General features: G+C 43.2%; 2 protein-coding genes and 1 long non-coding RNA gene across 11 annotated transcripts in view; 1 reads left to right on the top strand and 2 right to left on the bottom strand.

Annotated features, from left to right (window-relative positions):
• Positions 1-2,355, bottom strand: part of LOC311603053 — a 32,621-nt gene extending 30,266 nt beyond the window's left edge. The window contains exon 1 of one of the 2 annotated variants that reach the window (XR_014780935.1): positions 2,224-2,355. This is a non-coding gene — a long non-coding RNA (uncharacterized lncRNA). The remainder of the gene's footprint in view (positions 1-2,223) is intronic. The other variant, XR_014780936.1, reaches the window with a different exon arrangement.
• On the top strand, positions 1,880-16,631 carry COCH (cochlin). 5 transcript variants are annotated; one of them, XM_084791815.1, is made up of 12 exons: positions 1,880-2,283; positions 2,455-2,507; positions 2,580-2,636; positions 4,374-4,530; positions 5,496-5,629; positions 6,255-6,317; positions 7,194-7,238; positions 7,317-7,464; positions 12,311-12,414; positions 13,477-13,703; positions 14,041-14,557; positions 15,739-16,631. In XM_084791815.1, exons 1-12 carry the CDS (start codon positions 2,180-2,182, stop codon positions 15,912-15,914), a joined length of 1,785 nt encoding a protein of 594 aa, XP_084647941.1. In that variant the 5' UTR covers positions 1,880-2,179; the 3' UTR covers positions 15,915-16,631. The 5 variants fall into 5 exon arrangements, with proteins under 5 accessions (XP_084647941.1, XP_084647942.1, XP_084647944.1 ...); XM_084791818.1 differs by having other exon boundaries at positions 2,169-2,257; XM_084791819.1 differs by having other exon boundaries at positions 2,202-2,329.
• A 3,481-nt stretch (positions 16,632-20,112) lies between these two features.
• Positions 20,113-23,098, bottom strand: part of STRN3 (striatin 3) — an 80,048-nt gene continuing 77,062 nt past the window's right edge. For all 4 annotated transcript variants that reach the window (XM_084791808.1, XM_084791810.1, XM_084791809.1 and 1 more), the window contains 2 exons: positions 21,912-21,998; positions 20,113-21,834 (listed from right to left, as the gene is read on the bottom strand). In XM_084791808.1, coding sequence (XP_084647934.1) covers positions 21,665-21,834; positions 21,912-21,998 — 257 coding nt within the window. In that variant the 3' untranslated portion in view covers positions 20,113-21,664. The remainder of the gene's footprint in view (positions 21,835-21,911; positions 21,999-23,098) is intronic.

The following is a 23,098-nucleotide window of genomic DNA, read 5'->3' as shown; positions in this document are numbered from 1 at the left end:
GTCTTTTTCTGTCAAATGCATTAGATCTGGCTCTCCCTGTTTGGCTCTGAAGACAGACCTCTTAAATCACATATTTTCTCTCCCTATACTTATGGGAACATGAAAAACAAACTAACTGAGGAAAATAAAGATTACTCTGACTCCTCCACTCTCCTTGGTTGGCCTTTCCAAAAGAATAAAAATAAATAAAGACTACCTTCTCTTAAATGTTTCAAAACAAGACAATTAAGATGCCTGGATAAACAGCCATGAAACTCAATGAGCTATTTCCTCTAATTCTTAAATCACACACTCTCAGGGTCTATCATGGATATAGCTGCACAGTTCTGGTTCTGCCAGATCACTGTGGAATGGCACCAGGGACTGTACCATGCAAGGGCTCTGCCTTGTGCCCCTGTGGTCATGTGAGTCACAGCAGCCTGGGTTGATGCAGGGTAACTAATTAAACATGATCATGACAGTCTCTTAGCCAGAGTGGAGGAGGACACACAAAGAGCAATCATGAAAAAGACAGGTATTTTTTTGGATTTTTTTTTTTTTTTTTTTTTTTTTTTTTTTTTTTTTTTGGTTTTTTGAGACAGGGTTTCTCTGTGTAGCCTTGGCTGTCCTGGACTCGCTTTGTAGACCAGGCTGGCCTCGAACTCACAGTGATCCGCCTGAAAAAGACAGTTTTAATTGTCTTCATCTTCAGTTTTTCTCCCAAGGAAACCATCAGGGTGGTTAAGCAGACTTCTGAGAAAAGCACAACATTCTTGTGGAAGGGATCAAATCTTTCAAGCTGCCATGAAAAAAGAAACACGCAGAACTTCCCAGTCCACCAATCAAGCAGTTCATCTCTTTCCAGGCAGAAGACACCCAGGTGGTAAGAGGAATCAAACCAATAGCCCCAGGTTGCCTGGTGAAAACACCAACGCATTCTACCCAGGCAGGGGGGCTAGCCAGCTGATGGGGGAACGCTCTACACATCCAGCATAGGCGAACCTCAGTACCATGCCCGCTGGTGTAGGACCCCACTTACATAAATGTCCACATGGAGAAGACAAATTTGTAGGGAGAGGAAGTGACTAGTGATTCCTGAGAGTGCTGATGGAGAAAGGGCCTCACCCCCACCCCGCCAATCACCAGGAGGCATCTTTTTTTTTTTTTTGGAGGTGATGGACTGTTCTAAAATTGATGTACGATGAGGATGATAAACTTATTGGAAGTCACTGAATCCTGTTCTTTAAATGGAGGACGTCTATGACGTAAATTACAACTAAATAAAGTTAGTTTTGAAACAGATATTGTAGCCAGGTGTGGTGGTACACTCGTGGCACTGCAGAAGGCTGAGGCAGGAGGATTGTGAATTCACGGTCACTGTGGAATACAGTAAAACCATGTCCCAAAACAAAAGTAGAGCAAGGGCTGTCCGGGTCTGGAGTTCCTCAGCTCCCTTGCAGGTCACCGCCTGTCGCTAACACCGCCTCCTCCGCCCCACCTCCCGCCATGTGTTCGGTTCTTTCTCCATGGCCGTGATGAAATGTTACTATAATCGAATAGGGGTGCACATATTACCAAAGCTAAAGTTCTAAGACTGGAAGGACAAACAAGGATGAATCTTTCCTGGTCTGGAAAAAGAGGAAGAAAAATGAAAATGTAAATATTGTCTGGAGGTTAGGAGCACTATACAAAATACCTACATACCCTCTACAACGGAAAACCGTTTTCTATCCGAAGTCCAAAGGCCAAGCCCCTGAAGAATAGCGGGTCATAAGACAAGTTTTCCACCATAGCATTCACCAAATGCCAGTTGGTTTTATTTTAAATGTAGGCGCGAAGTTGGGAAGTCTCACTCTCAGGACGGCTGGCTCCGCTGCTCTGCACCCCGCTGCCACTTTGCGGAGAGGCCCCTCAATTCCCTCTGGGCAAAAAAAGACTGACCCCGTCCGGTACTCTGAACGCCCTGCACCTCCCTAGGCTTGTCCCTAGGCGCGCTCCGACGCCTTTTGCCACCAAGCCCGCGACCTTCACGCCTCCCCAGGGGACCCTCACACCGCAGGGAGAGGCGCCAACGCGCCGGCCTCCCCCAGGGCCGTCGGGGGCGGAGGGCGGAGCTGGCGAGCCACCGCCCTACGTGGGGAGGCGGGTGGGGGACCCGGGACCACTCCCAGCCCCCGCCCATGCCCCCCGCATAGTGCTCATGCGCGCCGCTGGCCTTTATAGCGGCCGCGGAGCCGCGCTTACCGCACTCGGGAGCAGCCGGGCGGATCCCACGCAGGTGCGGGACCCGGGGAGGTGTGCGAGGTCCGTCCCTGTCCGTGTGTCCTGGAGTCCCCCGCGCCGGTCCGAGGTGGCACAGCTTGACTGAGGTTGTTCGATCAACAGCGGCTAGGCTCTCCCGCCGTCTCCGGCTTCCAAGGAGCCAGGGGCCCTGGGGTCCCCGGCGAGCCTCGCTCACGCCTAGCTCTCCCGCAGGTCCACGCAGACCCCCGCCATGCTCGCGTCCTGGACCCCTGCTCTTTGCCTCGGTGGGTACTCGCCCTCGCAGCCCCGCCCGCGCGGGCGGAGGCTGCAGCCACCTCGCTGTCCTCTCTCCTCAGGTGCGTGGCTGCTGCTGCTGCTGCTGCTGCCCAGGCTTGCGCGCGCGGAAGGGGCAGGTGAGTTTGGTGCGGGCGGAAAAGGGAGGGAAACAGGGTCGGTCCGCGCAGCCTGAGGACCTGCGGAGGGATGCGGGGCTGGAGAGCAAGAGACGTGCCCATACCCATCTCCAGCGCACCTGTTTCACTACGCCAGGATCCCCGAGGACCCACGGGGCTCCTACAGCGGCTCACGCCACGTACCCCCCCCCCCCGGACCATTAGTCCCTAGTTAACTGCGTTGCGTTTGAGTTGGGGAAAACCTGTTGGTCCCAGCCCACAAAGGGGGCGGCTCATGTCCAGTTCTCACCCCTATGGAAAGCGCCGTCGCGGTTCCTATCGCTCATTTGGAAGCCTCAAAAGAGTTTCTTCCAAGTGTGGAGGTCCAAGTGTGGTTCGTTGTCTTTTCTGAGATGTAAGAGACAGTTTGGTTTCTAAACTGTTTGCCTTTCTTGAAAACAGAAATGGTAAGTACCACGCACCTGGCTGCCTGGATCACCTTTTGCCCAGTCAGTTTTAGCAGCTCCAGGCAGTATCAGTTCACTGTCGCTGACACCCCCTCCTCACCCTGTCGCTGAAAACGGGAAAGACTGGGGCATTTGAGAGAGGTGCTGGACTCATGTTTGGAGTTAGGATTTTAACTGAGCTGAGGAATTGATAGCGCACCTGGCGTCTTCCCCTTTCTTCCATGGTCCAGGTAGCAGCACAGACAAGGAGCCTTGGCTTAACTTGTCAGGTTTGGGAGATGTTTTTCCGAAACATCTGTTTCCGAAAGTCTTGGATAACTACATTTCTTTATGTTCGGAAAATCGTTTTTAATAACCTTAACTCGATTTAATCAACAATAAATTGACAGGTTACCATTTTAGGATGTCATTGTAGCTCACGCTGAGCTGAACTCACTGTGTAACCCACTCTAGCCTCAAACTCAAGGCAATCTTCCTGCCTCATCTGGATGTCTGAGTGAGCCACACTGGGTGGAAAACTTCATTTTTGTTTTAAATTGGTCTGGCTGGTTGTAAGATTTAAGCATATTAGCAGAGTTTTCTTTAAAAAAAAAAAAAAGCATTTGCTGCTTTCCACATCCCTTTGGCAGATCTGGAGGAGATCGAAGCGGGTTCCAGCGGAGGACTAACTTGCTTGTGTCCTATCCTCTGGGAGTTTGTGGAGTGCTCCTTAGGCTAATCAGCTGTCTGGATTTCATTTCCTCATTTGTAAAATGAGCAACTAACACACACGGTGGCTCTGGCCACCAGGCTGCCTTACGGGAATGTGAGATTTTTTTTTAACGCTCTAGCTGTATAGAGTAACTAGGTTAACAAATCCCCTGGAAAGGGTGGCTTCAAGACTGTTGCCTGTGCTGATGAAGACACTCAGCCACAGCTCGGTCCAGATTCCCCGTCACCACAGGCAACTGTGAACAGTTTCATCACAACGGAGATGTTTGCATTTCTAGAGTGAAGACTGGGTCAGAGGCTAACGTTATTTTCTCATCCTGATGTACTTTCAGTTACATTTTCCAAATCGACTAAGAACTGGGGTGACGTTGTCACATTAGACACCTGTAGTAACTGTGCCCTAGATTAAATTGGAAATCTCTTTTGACTTGCTAACATCTAAAACGGTGTCAGCCTTTAAGTCAGTATTTTGGCAGAAGTATAGAAATTATGGGAGTAAAAATAACCCCATATCCCACGTCCCCTACAACCCCCGAGGCTGCCTTAGGAGCTCTTAGGTAAACGTGTCATTTCTCCTCAGTTCCTATCGCCATCACCTGCTTTACCAGAGGCCTGGATATCCGCAAAGAGAAAGCCGATGTGCTCTGCCCAGGGGGCTGCTCTCTTGATGAGTTTTCTGTGTTCGGGAACATAGTGTATGCTTCGGTGTCCAGCATCTGTGGGGCTGCTGTCCATAGGTAAGCCGGAACACGTGGGAAGGGCATTCGGTGGCAAGTGGCACATGTGTGATTACTTCCTTCCCCCATTTAAGCTGTTTGGACCCTTTTCTACGTGTGTGTGTGTGTGTGTGTGTGTGTGTGTGTGTGTGTGTATGCTATAGGTGTTTGGGTGCCTTTGGAGAACAGATGAGGCTGTTGAGTCTCTTGGAGCTGGAGTTACATGTGGTTGTGAGCCAGCTTACAGTGCTGGGAACTGAACTCAGGGCTTCTGGAGGAGCAGCAGGTGCTCTTAAACCCTGAGCCATCTCCCCAGCCCTGCATTAGTGCTTGGTGGCTGCATTCCTATGGTTCTAAAGCAGGTCACTGTGTCCTATATTATGTGAGTTTTTTAAAATATTATACAAAGCATTGTTTTAGCTTCCAGCACAAATCTTAAAGTAGACACGGCTTTGTCCTGTTTTTCACATGAGGAGACTGAACTTCAGGGTTGTCAAATATCTTGCCGAATGTCACTGTGGTAAGCCAATGCCATGCCATCCTACCGTAGAAGTGGGGGTATGATTTGTTATAATACAGTCCAAAGGCACATGCAGTTTCTTTAAGAAAACCGGCACCTCTTTATTAATTCTGAATCTCTGAGATATAGGAAACAGGATGCCAGTGTGTCCGTGTCATCACTTTTAAAGTTTGACAGCACAAAGTCATTTCTCCAGACATATTTGTTTCTGTGTAAGCAGGTCTTAAAGACCAGCAGCACCAGGCCTGGTGGTGCATGCCTGTAATCCCAGCACTCAGGAGGCAGAGGCAGGCAGATCACTGTGAATTCGAGGCCAGCCGGGTCTACAAAGCGAGTCCAGGACAGCCAAGGCTACACAAAGAAACAAACAAAAACAAAACAAACGGCTAGCCGCAAGCATCCTTAGGCAACTTCTCCACTTAGCTTTTTTCTTGCCCAGTGTTTAGCTGTAACTCTCACTTTGCAGGGGAGTGATTGGTACTTCGGGGGGACCTGTGCGGGTCTATAGCCTTCCTGGTCGGGAGAACTATTCCTCAGTAGAAGCCAATGGCATCCAGTCCCAGACGCTTTCTCGGTGGTCCGCATCCTTCGCTGTGACCAGTAGGTACAATTTCCTTGTTCTCAGCTGTGTATAAACAACCCCCACTCCCCTCAGAAGGGTTCTCTGCTTTTCTTAGCCCAACCTTTGTGATTCTGATGGAAAACTTTGTAGTTAAGAAATCAACTATCGGGCAGAGTCTCCTAAACCAAACTCGGGTGACTGGGGGAGTAACAATCTCGCTTCATGCAGTAGAAACCAAAATCTGAATTGTTTTCCGTCTGAATGCCCACATACTTAGCAAGTAACAAACTGTCAAACTAGAGAATTCAGTTTTGGGTGATCTTCTGAAATATATCAAGAATGCATTTGGATTCTCCAAACCCTAGGAGCCAGTGTGTTTGTTTGTTTGTTTGTTTGTTTGTTTGTTTTCGAGACAGGGTTTTTCTGTGTAGTCTTGACTGTCCTGGACTCGCTTTGTAGACCAGGCTGGCCTCGAACTCACAGCAATCCACCTGCTTCTGCCTCCCGAGTGCTGGGATTAAAGGCATGCACCACCATGCCCGGCAGCCAGTGTGTTTATACCTGAGTCACCATTACCCTTTTAATTGTCAGGCAGAATTTTAGATTCATAATGATCTGATGGCAGAGAAGGAAAAGAAAAACAATAAATTCTCATTTCAACAGAAGGCAAAAGCAGTACCCAGGAAGCCACAGGACGAGCAGTGTCCACAGCTCATCCACCTGCAGGTATGAAACACGGGGCTGATCCCCTTTCTTCCATGGCACATAATTTGGACTTATAAATGATGTTGGTAGACCCCTTCCTTCAGACCACTAATATTAAAGAGAAGCAAAGCAGTGACTTCATGTTTACTGATGTATTTTGGGTGGAAGCATTCCACTTTATATTTCACATTTCTTCTCTTCTTTATTATAAGGCTAGGTCATCCATTTTCGGTCCTTTCTCTCTCCTCCTGGTGTGATGGGCCATGTGTAGAAACTGGTCCAGGACGTCTTTCCAGCTATTTGCTTCATGAAATCCCCTTAGTTTCTGCACTGTCATGTGACTAAAAGAAATTGTGTGTCTGCTACCAAAAAAAAAAAAAATCCAGGGATCTTTTTCCAAAATATTAGAGATTTATTTACGTGTATGTGTGTGTTTGAATGTATTTATGTACGTTGTGTGTATGCATACAAAGGCAGAACCAGAAGAGGATAGTAGCTGTTCTGGAACCTAGGTCACAGGCCACTGTAACTTGAGCTGCTTGACGTGGTTGCTGGGAACCAAACCTGGGTCTTCTGCAAGAACAGTAAGGGCTCTTACCTGTTGCTCCATCTCTCTGACCCTGGTCAAAGAAATTAAGAACAGGTGGCTCTGTTTTCCCAGTTTTGCTTCAACTGTGGGTTTAAGATAGCAAAGCCTTGGATAAACCCATACCAAATACATGGGCCTGCCACAGTTCTGTTGTCTTTCTTGTTGGCGCCTCACTTTCTGAGTCCAGAAAACCACGGAATGACCTTAAAGGTCTTTCTAAGGATGGCACTCCTTGCCATGGACTCATCCAGGTGGAAGTTCCTGCTGCGTAAACATCTTGCTGTTGCCAAGAGCTTCGTTTGTTTCAGGTAAACGACAAAAGAAAACACCAGAGAAGAAGACTGGCAATAAAGGTAAGCTAAGTGTTTGGGAAAATGGCATTTCCTCCAGTGCTCTTGAGACTAACGAAGCCCTTCTTTGGCTCTCTGCAGACTGCAAGGCAGACATTGCATTTCTCATCGATGGAAGCTTTAATATAGGGCAGCGCCGATTTAATTTACAGAAGAATTTTGTTGGGAAAGTGGCGCTGATGTTGGGAATTGGAACAGAAGGACCACACGTGGGCCTCGTTCAAGCCAGGTACCAACTTTAATGAAATGGAGAGATTGTGCATTTCTTGAATGATGACAACTTCTCAAGCTGTTATATTCATTTCAGTTAAAAATAATTTAAGGAGGCTGGAGAGATGGCTCAGAGGTTAAGACCACTGACTGCTCTTCCAGAGGTTCTGAGTTCAATTCTCAGCAAACACATGGTGGCTCACAGCCATCTATAATGAGATCTGATGCCCTCTTCTGGCCTGCAGGTATACATGCAGACAGAGTTCTGTATACATAATTAATTAATTTATTTATTTATTAAAAATGGATCATTAATAAAAAAGCTGGGTGTGGTGGCGCACATCTTTAATCCCAGCACTCAGGGAGGCGGAGCAGGCGGATCTTTGTGAGTTTGAGGACAGCCTGGTCTACGAAGCGAGTCCAGGACAGCTAAGGCTACAAGAGAAACCCTGTCTCAAGAAACACTACTCCCCCGCCCCCCCCCCACACACACACAAAAAGGCTATGCAAGGCTGGGCACGGTGGTGTCTGTCTTTAATCTCAGCACTCAGGAGTCGGAGGCCGGCAATAGCCTCATGTCAGCTTTGTACTCATCTCTGTGTGTTCAAGGCCATCCAGGGCTGCATTGTGAGACACAGTCTTTTAAAAACAATCTCTGAAAACCCTTCCATGCACATGCAAGGTTCTTACTCCCCAAAACGGCAAACAGCAGCAACAACAATATCAAAGGCTGCCTGGGTAGCCTGTGCAGGTCTGAATGTGTCAATGGCATAAAAGGACTTTGCGCTGCCTGTAAGAGAGCTAGAAAAAGGGCTTACTGGCCTGCAAACCTTACACAAACACCCTTTCTCTATTTCAGTTCTTGGGTTTCCTTTTCAGGAGGGAGCAGCAGTGAGCTCTCTGTTCCCTTTCCTTTCTTTCTCTCTCTCTCTCTCTCTCTCTCTCTCTCTCTCTCTCTCTCTCTCTCTCTCTCTTAATTTTAGCCTTTTCTATGTCCCTTCATTGGGGATCCAAGCAGTTCTGTTACTGCCCTAAATTGGTAGTGTGAACCTGGGAGAGTGGAGCCTAAAAAATGAGGTGGACTGAAGCCTCATGCAGTAGGCTGTAACCACTGGCCCTTCCCGTGGTCCAGTTCCACAAACAACTCTGAGACTTTATTATTTTATGAATAAATGCCTAGGCCATATAAGCTTTGGCTCGTTCCCCGACTAGCTCATAACTTACTTTTACCCATTTATCCTACCCTATGTGTGCCGCATGCCTGGTTACCCCTCCTCAGTTTTATGCATGTCCTCCTCGGAGGCTGTGGCAAATCTTCCCACCTCCGACTCTATCCCAGAGTTCCTCTCTCCCTCTCCAGAACTCCCACCTCCTAGTTCCTGCCTCAACTAGTAGGGCATCCGTTTTTTATTGACAGGTGATGCTTCCATACTGTACACAAGAGATTCTCTCTAGCAGGCGACTGTCCTCAGGGTATCAGACAATTTATAATGTGAAGGTTAAGCAAGATCATATGAGCAACGTTCACTTTGAGTTCAAGCTGTACACAGTCACAAGGGCAAGGTCACATGAGTTTAGGCCGCATACAGTCACAAGGACCACTGTTGCTTGCAAACATCATTCTGAATACTAATAGGTAAGATGGTGGGTGAAGTAAAACCCATTCCTATTGTTCTACCTGGGAGGAGCACGAAAGCCTGGTCCAAGAACAGCTGAAGTTATGAACAAGAGATGCTTACGTGGAATTGTCTCACAAGCTCTCAGAAATCTCCTCACACAGCATCGTTCATGGACTGTGTTCTGACTCATGACCGCTTTTACTTCATTCCTATAAAAATACTGGAGGGTTTTAACACTCTAACGTGCTCCTTATGGGAGGCTTGGGAAGTGAGGTACAAAAGTAGCTCATTTCTCAGACGAATCTTTATAAGGTTACTTCCTTTCCGCATTTGAGAAGACACCTGCACGCACACTCCCCCTTTTCTACAATTCAGGCTGTAAAAATGTTGGACCCAGGTTATTCACCCCCTTAGTGTTTAACCCCCTTGCACTGTAAATGGTTTTACAGTTTTCCTTCTGCACACTTGTGTGGACAGTCTTCCATTGCATTCCTGTTACACAGCACCCTGTGAGGAGACGTCTTCTGTCAGCTTTGTACCCATCCTTGATTATTGCATTCAGCTGAATTCTTAGGTGTAAAGTTCAGACACTTTAAACAGCTCTAGTAAAATAGCTAAACTGCTTTATAGAAAGTTCAGCCAGCTAATACTGTTAGCGGTGTGTGAGGGTAGCCCAGCACAAATACAAGCATTAATTAATGTTCTTTTTGCTACTTCTTGTTGCTGTTGTCGTTTTGGTTTTTGAGACACAGCTTCTCTGTGTAGCGCTGGCTGTCCTGGAGCTTGCTCTGTGGACCAGGCTGGCCTAGAGCTCAGAGATCCACCTGCCTCTGCCTCCCAAGTCTGTTACTTTTTATAGTTGGTTCTGCCTGAAAGCTATTCAGCTTTTCTATATAATATAGCCATTTCCCTTTGCCTTTAAGACATTGAGCCCTAGGGGCTAGAGAGATGGCTTAGCGATTAAGGGCACTGTTTGCTCTTCCAGAGGCCCCAGGTTCACTTCCAAGCACTCACATGGTCGCTCATAATTGTCTGTAACCCCGTTTCCAGGAGACCAGGCACCCTCACACAGTCATACATGCAGGCAAAACACCACTGCACATAAAAAAATAATACACAAAGCACTTTGTGTTGATTTAAATGCAATATCAGTTTCATGAACATCTAATCTAACAAGTTTCTTTCACTCAGGTACTGATTTTCTTTGTTATTATTGTTTGTTTTGTTGGGTGTTTGTTTTTGTTTTTATAGCCCAGGGTGGCCTCGAACTCAGAGATCTGCCTGCTTCTGCCTCCCAAGTGCTGAGATTAAAGGTTGTGTGCCATTATGCCTGCCGTATGTACTTGTATTTTCTAAATATTTTGATTATCATGGCTTTACTGTACATTTCAACATGACTTTCTTTCTTACATTGTCTAGTTTTGGCTTATTTAACCTTGTGCTTTTTCAAAGTGAAAGTTGCATTAACTTATGGACTCAGAGGTTTCTGGAGCTTTAGTAAACACTAGGATAACGAGCTCATATTTAAATAGAGCAGAATGGGCCTTGCATCACTAACAGCGCAAAAAGTAATGAATCTCCTAAGTCTGAATTTGAATAGTTGAAAGCGGCTACAAACTGAAAAAGTAACCATACCAAGAACTCGGACTCTGTGACCTAGATTCCACTAGGAATGCTGACATAAGCCAGCAGGTACGCAGGCATACTGCACTCTTCTTGCCACACAAAGTACCTTGAAGAGTCAAGTACTGTGGTAAAAGTCTTCAGGCTCTCAGCTCAGAGAGCTGAAGTGCGGGATCTTGTCTCAAACAAAAAACCAAACCTGACATTAAAATGGCTGCTTAGGCTAAAAGCTTAAAACTTTGCTCTTAATACTGACTGTAAAGATGTTTTACTCAACATGTCCTTGTGTGTGTGTGTGTGTGTTCATGTGCACAGGTGCACATGCATGTATATGTGGAAGGTAGAAAACAACCTCAGGTTTTACTCTTCAGGTGCTGCTTTTTGTTGTTGCTTTAGACAGGTATCTAGGCCTGAGACTGGCCAAGCAGGCGAGGCTGGCTAGCCAGCATGTCCCAGGGATCTGCCGCCCCAGCACTAGGATCACAAATCTGGGCCACTACCCTCAGCTTTGTTGTAAGGGTTCTAGAGTTCGAACCCTGGTCCTGGACTGAACCATCCCCCAAGTCCTCAACATGGTCTCTTAATGATCCAAATACGGTTAAAAGTGAAATGATTTAAATCTCACAACTAGGATTGGCAAATGCCATTGTCATTTTAGAAGAAACATTTAACATTGTAGTGTTTCACAATGCATGCTTGTACCCTTTCCCCATCTTTAAACTGTCAGTCTGAGCGGCTGGAAACATGGCTCAGGCATTAAGAGCACTGGTTGCTCTTGCAAAGGACCCAGGTTTACCACATGGTTGCTCACATGTGGCTGTCACTCCAGTTCCAGGAGATCCAATGGTGCCTTCTAGCCGGCATCAGGCACACACATGGTGCACTGACAGAGCACGCAGGTGAAACACCCACACCCATACAAATAATGGTCTAAACTGTCTTCTGACCAGAAAGACCTAATAGATTGCTGATGTACTCTCACACCAATTGTTTCCTGCCTATGTGGTGCTCAATTGTGCAGACTTTCAGTGAAGCCAGAACCCAGAGCCACGCCTGCCTGAGCATGCTGCATATATGTTCCATTGTAACTCCAGTTCCATTCTAAATTTGGGGATGATTTTGGGACCGGATGAGTCTGAATTAGCCATGTTTTGCTAGACACATTATCTAAGTGTTCTGAACCCGGTCCTTTAAATAACTGGGATAATTCTACTGAACCCGGTCCTTCAAATAACTAGGATAAGTCTATTAACCAGACTATAATAAACTCTGAGTAGCAACTGTACTTGTTACATTTCTGGAGCATTCCCATGAGGGAAAGCAATGTGCTAGTTGATTGTATACTGTGTGATTTTAAAACAACTTTTACACTTATATATGAGTCCCCTTCCCCCCCCCCCACCCCGTGTATGTATGTCTCTGACTCATGTGTGCCTGGTGCCCAGAGGTCAAAGGGCATTAAATCCTCTGGAAGTAAGTTAGACGGTTGTGAGCCACTACATTGCTACTGTGAATTGAACCTGGGCCCTCTGCTAGTAATTTTCTTTTTTAAGGTCATCTAACTGCTTGTTTCGCCTTTCCTGAAAAACTTATTTGGTTTTTTTTTTTTTTTCATTTTTATAGTGAACATCCCAAAATAGAATTTTACTTGAAAAACTTTACTTCTTCCAAAGATGTCCTGTTTGCCATAAAAGAAGTAGGTTTCCGAGGAGGTAATTCCAACACAGGTAAGCACGCAGCTTACAGATGATGAGAGGTTAGAGCCGAAAGCAGCATCGTGCCACTTAGGAGACACATTTCCTGCACTTGTTTTGCCTGGATCTGCATCTCAGCAACTCTATGTATGGAAAATATACCAGTGGGTTAGCTGAATTTTTTTGCTTTGCTTTTTATTTTTGAGACAGGATTTCTCTATGTAGTCTTAGCTGTCCAGCAACTCTGCCTCCCAAGTGCTGGGATTAAAGGCATGCACCGAGGGCTGGAGAGATGGCTCAGAGGTTAAGAGCACTGTCTGCTCTTCCAAAGGTCCTGAGTTCAATTCCCAGCAACCACATGGTGGCTCACAACCATCTATAATGTGATCTGATGTCCCCTTCTAGTGTGCAGGTGTACATGGAGGCAGAGCACTATACAATAATAAGTTATTTTTTTAAAAAAGGCATGCACCACTGCTAGATGCTGATAATGCTTAAAAACAAAACAAAATCTTTACAGCATTGTGAGTTTATAATCCTCACATTAGATAGGTCAGTTACTGCTTTAGGAAAGTACTTGTTTATAATCAAAGACCAAGAGACGTAACCTATGAGGGAAGATGGGGCGGACTTTGGGAGGGCCCTTGTCCCTCAGCTGTCCTTACAGGTTAGCAGGAGCAAGAGCACATGGCAGGAGGGGGTGTTGTTTCCCTTAGCTGACAGAGTCAGGGAGTGTGAGACTTCTGGAAGGTGGAATGGGAAGTAGGTTGTGAAGACCAAAAACAGGCCTGAAGGGTATGTTTTGTTTTGGTTTTGGAGACAGGGTTTCTCTGTGCAGCCTTGGCTGTCCTGGACTCACTTTGTAGACCAGGCTGGCCTCGAACTCACAGTGATCCACCTACCTCTGCCTCCCTGAGTGCTGGGATTAATGGCGTGTGCCACCACACCTGGCTACCTGAAGGATAATTAAATAATCTTTTTTACTAACTGAATTCCACAAGTTAAAATTCTTAAATGTAATGGCATCAACTTGCTACCCAGAAATAAAAATGTCAACCGAGCCATGACAAGTGCTGCTCCTTTGCTCGTTTTTAGGAAAAGCCTTGAAGCACACTGCTCAGAAATTCTTTACAGCAGACGCTGGTGTAAGAAAAGGGATACCTAAAGTGGTGGTGGTGTTTATCGACGGCTGGCCTTCTGATGACATTGAGGAAGCTGGCATTGTGGCCAGAGAGTTTGGTGTCAATGTATTTATAGTTTCTGTGGCCAAGCCCATCCCTGAAGAGCTGGGCATGGTTCAAGATGTCGCATTTGTTGACAAGGTAAGGCGTGAGAGCGAGCTCCTGTTTGTGGGGAGGAGTGACTGTTTGGGGCCCAAGTCTACTCATGACAAGGCCATAACTAGACTAACGAGCATAAAATGTTTGATATGGGCCTGGAAGAGCAAACCTGTAATCCCATCTACCCATGAGGCTGAAGTAACAGGGTTACGAGTTCAGGGCCAGCCTGTGCAACAGAGTAAGACTCCTATCTCAAAATGAAAAGTAATGAATGGGCGGGGACACACAGGTAAGGGTCTAGGTTCATTCTCCAGTCCCACAGTTTGCAAAATATTAAACAGCTTTTGACCTTGGGGTGTCTTTTGTCTTCCCCAACTAGGCTGTGTGTCGGAACAATGGCTTCTTCTCTTATCACATGCCCAACTGGTTTGGCACTACAAAATATGTCAAGCCTCTGGTGCAGAAGCTCTGCACTCATGAGCAGATGATGTGCAGCAAGACCTGTTACAACTCAGTGAATATTGCCTTCCTGATTGATGGCTCCAGCAGTGTTGGAGATAGCAACTTCCGCCTCATGCTGGAATTTGCTTCTAACATAGCGAAGACATTTGAAATCTCGGACATTGGAGCCAAGATAGCTGCTGTACAATTCACTTATGATCAGCGCACAGAATTCAGTTTCACTGACTATAACACCAAAGAGAATGTTCTAGCTGTCCTAGCGAACATACGCTATATGAGTGGTGGGACAGCTACTGGTGATGCCATTTCCTTTACTGTTAGAAATGTCTTTGGTCCCATAAGGGACAGCCCCAACAAAAACTTCCTGGTTATTGTCACAGATGGGCAATCCTATGATGATGTTCGAGGCCCTGCTGCAGCGGCCCATGATGCAGGTAAGATGGCTGTCCTTTGTATTTGGATGAAGGAAGGGGTCCTGTGAATTCTAGGAGTCAGCATGTTTTTGGAAAGCATCCTTGCAGTGTGGACTTATATATTCTATAAGCTTTAGAGTCTGAGTGAACTAAAATTCTTCCAAGCTTCACTGAAATCCCTTTGGGAGTTGTTTTTTTGTACCACCAGATTTTTGCTTTAGTGTTAAAGACTAGATATTTTAAAATGACAATTTAATATACTTAACTTTTTTCAAAAGATTAGAGTATTTTTTCTGTATTTATGTATGGGCACTATTTGTGTATCTGGTGCCCATGAAGGTCAGAAGAGGGCACTGGATCACCTGGAACTGGAGTTCCGGATGCTTGTGAACTAGTCAATGTAACTTCAAAGACAAGTAGAGAAAACAAGATCATTACTAGCCCCCACTCCTCAGAAAATACTTTCTCTGCTTGTATATCCTCTCGTGCCAGACTCACTTTAATGTGCTTACTAGGACCCCAAAAGTGACAACAGCAGGAAGTCCTTTCTTACTACTAAACACACATGCCTGCCGCAGGGTCTGTACAAGCAAGATACATCAGCTTGAGAGTTTCCTTCTATTCAAAGTTTGTTCAATGCACTGTCTTGAACGGATCGACCATCTCAGTGTTTTTAGCAAGTTATTAATATATAAGCTGCTGATTGCAAGGCTTTTAGTTTTGACTAATTATTTTTGCCATAATCAAAATGACTGTAGTCTACCTTAAAAACTTAGCAGATTTCACTTAAAAAATTATTAGGCAAGGCTCAAGAGATGGCTCAGAAGTTAAGAGCACTGGCTGCTCTTTCAAAGGTCCCGAGTTCAATTCCCAGCACACATAGTGGCTCACAACAATTTATAATGAGATCTGGTGCCCTCTTGCAAACCAGTTACGGTGGCACACACCTGTAACCCCAGCACTCAGGAGGCAGAAGCAGGCAGATCTGAGTTCAAGGCCAGTCTGGTCTACAAAGTGAGTCCAGGACAGTCAAGGATACACAGAGAAACTCAGGGGAAGTGTGGGGAGGAGGAACAAAAAACAATGAAACAAGAAAAATATATTAGGATGTTTTTTCTGCAGCTATATATTAATGTATGGAATGTTACTTTATATGTTAGCTCGATCTATTTTTAACCCATTTAAAAATATTTCTATTGTAGGTATTACCATCTTCTCTGTTGGTGTGGCCTGGGCTCCTCTGGATGACCTGAAAGATATGGCTTCTAAACCCAAAGAGTCACACGCTTTCTTTACCAGAGAGTTCACAGGATTGGAACCAATTGTCTCTGATGTTATTAGAGGCATTTGTAGAGATTTCTTAGAATCCCAACAATAACTGATTATCAACTGTCAACTCAAAAAATAAGTGCAAGGGGATCTAATATGCAAGTTATATTCTCAATACCTAAGTAACTTTATAGTTTACCAGGATCAGAAAATATTCCAGCAGATGTTTAAAGCAAATGCACATTCATTGAGCTCCCAATTTAGATAGGCTGAGGCTTGATAACCAGGGTCCTTTGAATCTCAGGAAACAAGAGATGTCATGGATTAAAATTGTGGAATTCAAATATGCATATTCAAAGTGCATATGTAAGCTCCACAGCTCCACACCTGACACTTAAGACACAGCACCTTCCCTTCTTGACTCACTCTGCATTGACCATGCAAGGAAAACAGCAGCTTTTAAACACAGACCAAGTATAAATATTTTGACCCATACAGATGTTTTCTAAAACCAGATGACAGCTGCTATTTCGTGTTCTAGTAATAACTACACATTATATTGAATCATGTATCAAGCTTCTTTTGTAGTGTGTTTTCATATTAATTTAAATGGCTGAAAATACTACATCAAGTAAAGATAGGATCGCCTGGTATTTTTCTATTTATATCCTTAATTTTATGTGTATAGACAGGCATGTAGTCCAAGGACTGAGAAAATGTTTAAGCAGGTGAAGTTTTTGAAACAAGATATTTCAAGTATTGAAACAGGAAAAAATATATAGCATAATGGCTTGGATATATCAACAATAAAACTGCTATTGACTTACTAAGTGCCTATTTATTGACACTAGTGTTTTTTTTTTTTTTGACAAAAATTCCACTTTTGCTAATTTACATGGAATGACCAATCTGAATTAAGTTGTGCAATAGTACCTCTCAATTACATACTGAGTGCCTAGGCATCATCACAGTCACTACCAGGTTAACCACTAGGACATGCTTTTGAGTACTTGCTTCGAGAGCAATGTCACTAGTTTCGTATTAAAAACTTACTGCATTTATGAAGTTGATGTCAAGGAGAGTATCAAAATCCACTTGGTTTGGATTACAGCCCACAGAGCTCTAAGCAAAGGAATCTATCACCCTATCCTGACTACCTTCTCTATACCAAATTCTGTCCTCTCCTTACATATCTATGGATTTGTTTACTACCAACTGACCTGGAAAAAAACACTAGCTGTTGACTCATGACTGACACAGCCCACACAGGGTAGGGATTATGTGTGAAGAGACAGAACCTAAATCTCTCAAAAACTACATAAATTTTGATAAAAAGAACGCTCCTCCCCTCCCCTCTTACAGAAGACTGCAAATGACGCATCTATAAACAAGGATCTTACCATAAAAACTAGGCTGAATTTAACCCGACTGCACAGGTTCTCTCCTAGAAGTGATGAAACCCCAGCTCTTACTCGTTATCTCTTTACAAGTCCTTTAATTCTACAAAAACAAAACTTTTGAGATAACCAGAGGTAACCAGAGATGCTAACACAATTTGCCAAAAGAATTAAAAGATAATTTAAAAAAGAAGTTAAATTTAAGATGCCAAGTGTTTCTGTAAGTGAAGAATCCAAGAAAAGATTAATAAGGACACACACACAAAAAAAATTTTTTTAATTACTTTTGACACAGTAGCCTAGAACCCCTGCCTTCTCAACACTGAACTTACAGACATGGCACACTACACACAGCTTTCAAAAGACATGTTAGAATCCAGTTTCAACAGGCACATCTTAATTTCAGATATGCGAGCTCATTCTGCAAAGTTCTGCTACACTGTTTGAGACAAGTGTCTCACATATCCCAGGCAAATCTTTAACTGAGGATCCTGCTGGCATTACAGACATAGGAGCCACTGTGCCTGCGCCTGGCTCTTTATTTTATAACTTTTAATGAGTTGAGATGTTGGTTTTCAGTTGGTAAAAGCTTGAAATAAAGAACACTAGCCCCCCCCCCCAATAAAATAAAATAAAATAAAAAAAGAACACTAGCCCAAGGGACACGTCCCACTTATCATGAAAGTGGGATAGAGGGAGGACATCCTATTGGGACTCTCGGTGAGCGAAGTATGGAAGAATGGGGAAATAGATGGATCCAGAGGGTCTTAGAAACCTCTAAGAACATCAAGATGGGTGGATTGGGGCCCAGAGGGGTCTGCTCAAACTATTGTACTAACCAAGGACAATACAATAGTAAACATCAAGCCCCTACTCTGATCTACCCAATGGACAGGGCATTCTCCAGTTATGTAGAGAGTGGGGACTGACTTTGACATATGAACTCTGGTGTTCCATAGTTGACCACCTCCCCTTGGTGGGGAGGCCTGGTGGCACTCAAAGAAAGAATAAGCAGGCTACCAAGATGAGACTTTATAGCCTATGACCATATAGTGGGGAATGAGGTTCCCCCCCCCCCAGGGGAGGGGAATAGGGTGAAAGTGGGGAGGAATGGAAGGATAAAAGTGATGGGATGGCAATTGAGTTGTAATCTGAATAAATAAAACTTTTTTAAAAGTAAATACAATCATGAGACACAAAAATTAAACATCAAGGAGGAAAAATATTAAAATTAAAATAACATGAAAACTTACACATCAAGTCAAATTATTTTCCATAAATCACAGATGGAAATACATATAAAATGAAAACATTCTTTTTTCAACCTTTTGGTCTCTTTTTTTTTTTTTTTTTTTTTTTTTTTTTTTTTTTTTTTTGAGACAGGGTTTCTCTGTGTAGCTATGGCTGTCCTGGACTCACTTGTAGACCAGGCTGGCCTCAAACTCACACAAATCCACCTGACTCTGCCTCCTGCCTCCCGAGTTCTGGGATTAAAGGCATGCACCATCACGCCCAGCTCTATCATTATTTTTTAAACCCATCATAGTTTTAATACACTGTAAAAGACACAAATGTTTATGCACTGCAATAATCAGGGCATTATAGTTAGTTATGCAATAGCTTCAGAAGGCTGCCACAAAGAAAACTAGCTTTGGAGAAATTTGTTTCAGCTCAGAAAACAGAAACTAGTGTCTATCTGGTATAAGTGGAACATGCATGTGTGTATGCAGAAACTGGAGCAAGCTGTCTTCCTTCAGTGTTTTACATGTTAAATGCCTTGAGTCAGGGGATGGGGTGGGTGGAGGGTGTGTCCTCTCAGGGAACCAGAAGTTCACCATTTAGGCCTAGGCTGGCTTGCCAGTAAGCTCTTAGCATCCTTTAGTCTTTGCCTCAGTGCTGGGGTTATTTGCATGCAGTCATACCATGCCTTTTACATGGGTGTTGAGATTCAGATTCATTCAAACATCCTCCAAGGCCCCAGAAGCAACAATTACTTTTTAATATACTCAACACTTAGGTTTTTTTTTTAAGTCAGTAACAATTGAGTCATCTGGAATTTATGTAGGATTTTTAAAGCAAGAATCCAAATAAAATTTTGCATATAAGTTCTGTAACGCCTAATTCCACTTGCAATTTCTTCTAATAAGGAGAGGCATTAATATCTTCAAACTTTTTCTTTAAAATAGCTAAGTTAATGGGCGTGGTGACACATGCCTTTAATCTTAGCACTCAGGGAGGCGGAGGCATGTGGATCGCTTTGAGTTCAAGGCCAGTCTGGCCTACAAAGTGAGTCCTAGACAGCCAAGGTTACACAGAGAAACCCTATCTTGGGGTGGAGGAAGCAATAACTTTTAACTTCATAAGGACTTGTGTGGGAGGGGGATAAAGAGAGGGGGACACAGAGAGAGAGAGGGACAGAGAGAGAGAGAGACAGAGAGAGAGAGGGACAGAGAGAGAGAGGGACAGAGAGAGAGAGGGACAGAGAGAGAGGGACAGAGAGAGAGAGAGACAGAGAGATACATTTAAGTTCCCAACAATTCCTTAAAGCATTTGGTCAGATTCTGGTATCTGTGTAAATGTTCAGCACTTGCCTAGATAAGGACAACTTTCTACTAGTGAATTATAAAGTTTTATTTTTTGCTAAACATTTCTGTGGAAACAGGTGTTAAGTAAGACTCAGATTGTAAAGTAATAGGATGCCTAAGCTGATAATTTAGACTCTGAACTTTGGTGGATGAGGATGACATTCTAAGTCTAATTTTAATAGCTTAAAAGCTACCCCCAGTGGGTGAAGTGCTTTGAAAAGTATCCTTAATAGCGTTTCTGTTGTAATCGTACTAGAGTATCATTAAGTACTACAAAGAATAAAAAGAATAGCATAAAAAACAAAGGACTAAGAAACCACCTCTATTTCCTAGTTTAATTGTGGAGAGTACTGCACTTTATTATTCAACACAAAATGATGTGGCCAACAGCAGCATACAGTACACAATTTAGTATTTATTATATGCATTTTATGTACATTATTTTTCAACAGCTGTATGTTTGCTCTGTGGTACAATCTTAAAATTTTGCTGATTCATAGTCTGTAAAACAAAACCCTTACAAAACTCATCAAAACTCGCAAACTGATCAGAAAAGGCTTTTGGAAGACTAGAAAAAATACTTTATTGTCTTAATCATGCATTACACAAAGAAAATCTTCAGTTACACCATAAAAGTAAGCACATCTAAAAAAAAAAAAAAACACAGGGGAAACTAGTCCAAACCCAGCAGACTTCTATATCCTGATTCAACTTTTAAATATCTTCTTTGTAATGGTAATAAAATATTCTCCAATTTTTTTTTAACTAGATCATTTTGTTTTGGAATTATGATAAATCAAGATAGTAAGTATATTGGGGGAGAAACACCTTGGTTTGTAACTTAACTATAAAATATTTCATTTTTAGTCTATTTTAGACTGTTCAAAGAGTTCCAAAATAGATATACAGGTTCCTTTAGCACATTAATAAAAGGATATAAAGACCAACAAAAAGTGAAATAAATAATAGGCCATTAGCAAGATGGATAATCCTTGATAAATAAACTTGTAAATACAGTAAGATGTACAAAATATCACATAGTGATAGGATGTCAAGATTAGTTTTTAAAGAGTTCATTTGGAGTACTAAACTCCATAGCTTTGTTTTAATACACTTAATAGTCCTTGGTTCAAGAAGACATGTAGACAAAGGTGATTTATCATCTTTATGAAGGACTTAGCTGAGCTGTATTAGGCAAAAGGAGGAAGAAAGTAGTTATAGGTGGCAGGTTAGTGAGATCTCTGTGTTTCAGGGCTGTATAATGCAGAAAAACATCAATATGATCTTGAGCACTGTTGTGACAGGCTAAATATATAAAAAGACTTATAAAAACTAGAATTTTATCCAAACATTTTGTGCAACTAATGCTAAAATATTTTAAGTTAAATTTTCTTTTCTTTCTTTTTTCTTTTTCTTTTTTTTTTTTTTAAAGCAAAATAAGTTTAAAAGGGAATCTGTGGCATACAACTGATAAACATAAGATCACTAAGAGATGAAAAAGCTACTCTTGGAGCTTGCTTCCCCACAAGAGCACCACATTCCTAACCCTAAGGCAGCACACAGAGTCCAACAAAAAAGTCTTTTTTTTTTTTTTGTAAGGTCAGACTCCACATTGGCTTAAACACCTTTAAAAAACAAAAACAAAAAACCGCTCAGTTCATATCCAGTAAAAGGGCAGATACTGGAGTCCTTTTCCTTTCTGTCCCACAAAATACAGTTAAACTAATCAGCCTGACATTAAGATGTGATTCCCAACTTACGCCTGCTTTCAGCAGGCAGCTCCCATGTAGTGTCATTTCAGTAACCTTGATGGCAGTGATGCAGCAGACCCCCTTTCTGACCAAGTAAATCTTTTTTTCATGCCAGTCTATGCTGGTTCACACAAATACTTTGGCAAGAGCATCAGCTCCTGCACTGGCGATATATGCCTTTGATGGATGGAAAGCAACATCATAAATTGACTCATCCAACTTCTTCCTATGAGCTGTTATTTCTTGTACACATGTCTTACTGTCCAAATTCCATAATCTAATGGAACAGTCATGACCTACAAAAGACAAATAAACCTTGTTAGTGAGTCACAATTTTATAAAGCTTGTAGGTTGTATAGAGGTTCAAACTTACTTCCAGACATCAAATAGATTCCATTGGGATCTACTGCTAAACTTGTAACAGCATCCAAATGAGCTACCATAGAATGGATCATTTTACCTATAAAATATAACAGAAGATTAATGTTGAGGTAGAAGCTAAAGTATACCATCGACATAAAACAATCACCACCGCATTGTTTTTTTAGTTTTGGAAAAACATTCACAACATAAAGCACGAGTATTTTAGCCACTGGGGAACACACAACTCACAGTGTGTAACCACCACCAATACCTAGATCTCATTTTTATCAGTAAAGAAAAATCTTGTCCTGAGTGTGTAACCTTTTCCAATCCCTAGCAACAATGGTCTACTCTCTCTAGAGACTGGTCTATTCTAGATGCCTTTATCTAAACAGATTCTGAATATGTAGCTTTTGTGTCTTCTTTCACCAAGCACAGTATTTTTCAAGATGCATGTATTATACTAATAGTCTGAAGAAAAAAATTAATATTATCATTATTTTTAAAAGACTGTGCTCCTAAATGAAACATTCCCCTACATGTGGAATCAGTAGATAGAAGCTCACATGTCTGAGGAAAGCAGAAACTTGAAAGATTCAGCAGTACTGTTCCGCCTTAAGTTTTTTTTTTTTAATTTATATGACTGTAGTGTGTGTGTGTGTGTGTGTGTGTGTGTGTGTGTGTGTGTGTGTGTGTCTCCAAGAAGTCAGACAGGTGTCAGCTGCCTGAAGCTAGAGTTTCAGGCAGTTGAAAGCTTCTTGATGAGGGTACTAAGACTTGAGCTTGGATCATCTGCAAGAACAGTGTGTGCTTTTAGTCACTGAGCCAAGCAAGGCAATGCACGCCTTTAATCCCAGCACTTAGTAGGCAGAGGCAGGTGGATCGGAGTTCAAGGCTGGCCTGGTCTACACAGTGAGGTTGAGGGCAGACAGACTGCACTATGTAGAAAATTCCTGTCTCAAAAAAGATAGAAAGAAACTACCAAAGAAGGGAATAAAAGAGCAAACACTGATACTTGACAAAAATCAATTTCCATTTAATTAGCATGGGTGCTGTTTCATTAGATGTTCCTAATGAAAGACAGGAAGTCTTGTAAATTGAAGATGTGCAAATCGAGATCATCTGCCGTAGGTGCTGGTCCTCTGTGACATTATATACTGGGAAATAAGAGGTCTACTCTCCTAACTTACCCCTGGG

Source organism: Acomys minous (genome assembly GCF_964271855.1).
Source record: "Acomys minous genome assembly, chromosome: 8".
Taxonomy (NCBI): domain Eukaryota; kingdom Metazoa; phylum Chordata; class Mammalia; order Rodentia; family Muridae; genus Acomys; species Acomys minous.
This window is presented reverse-complemented; position numbering and strand designations above follow the sequence as displayed.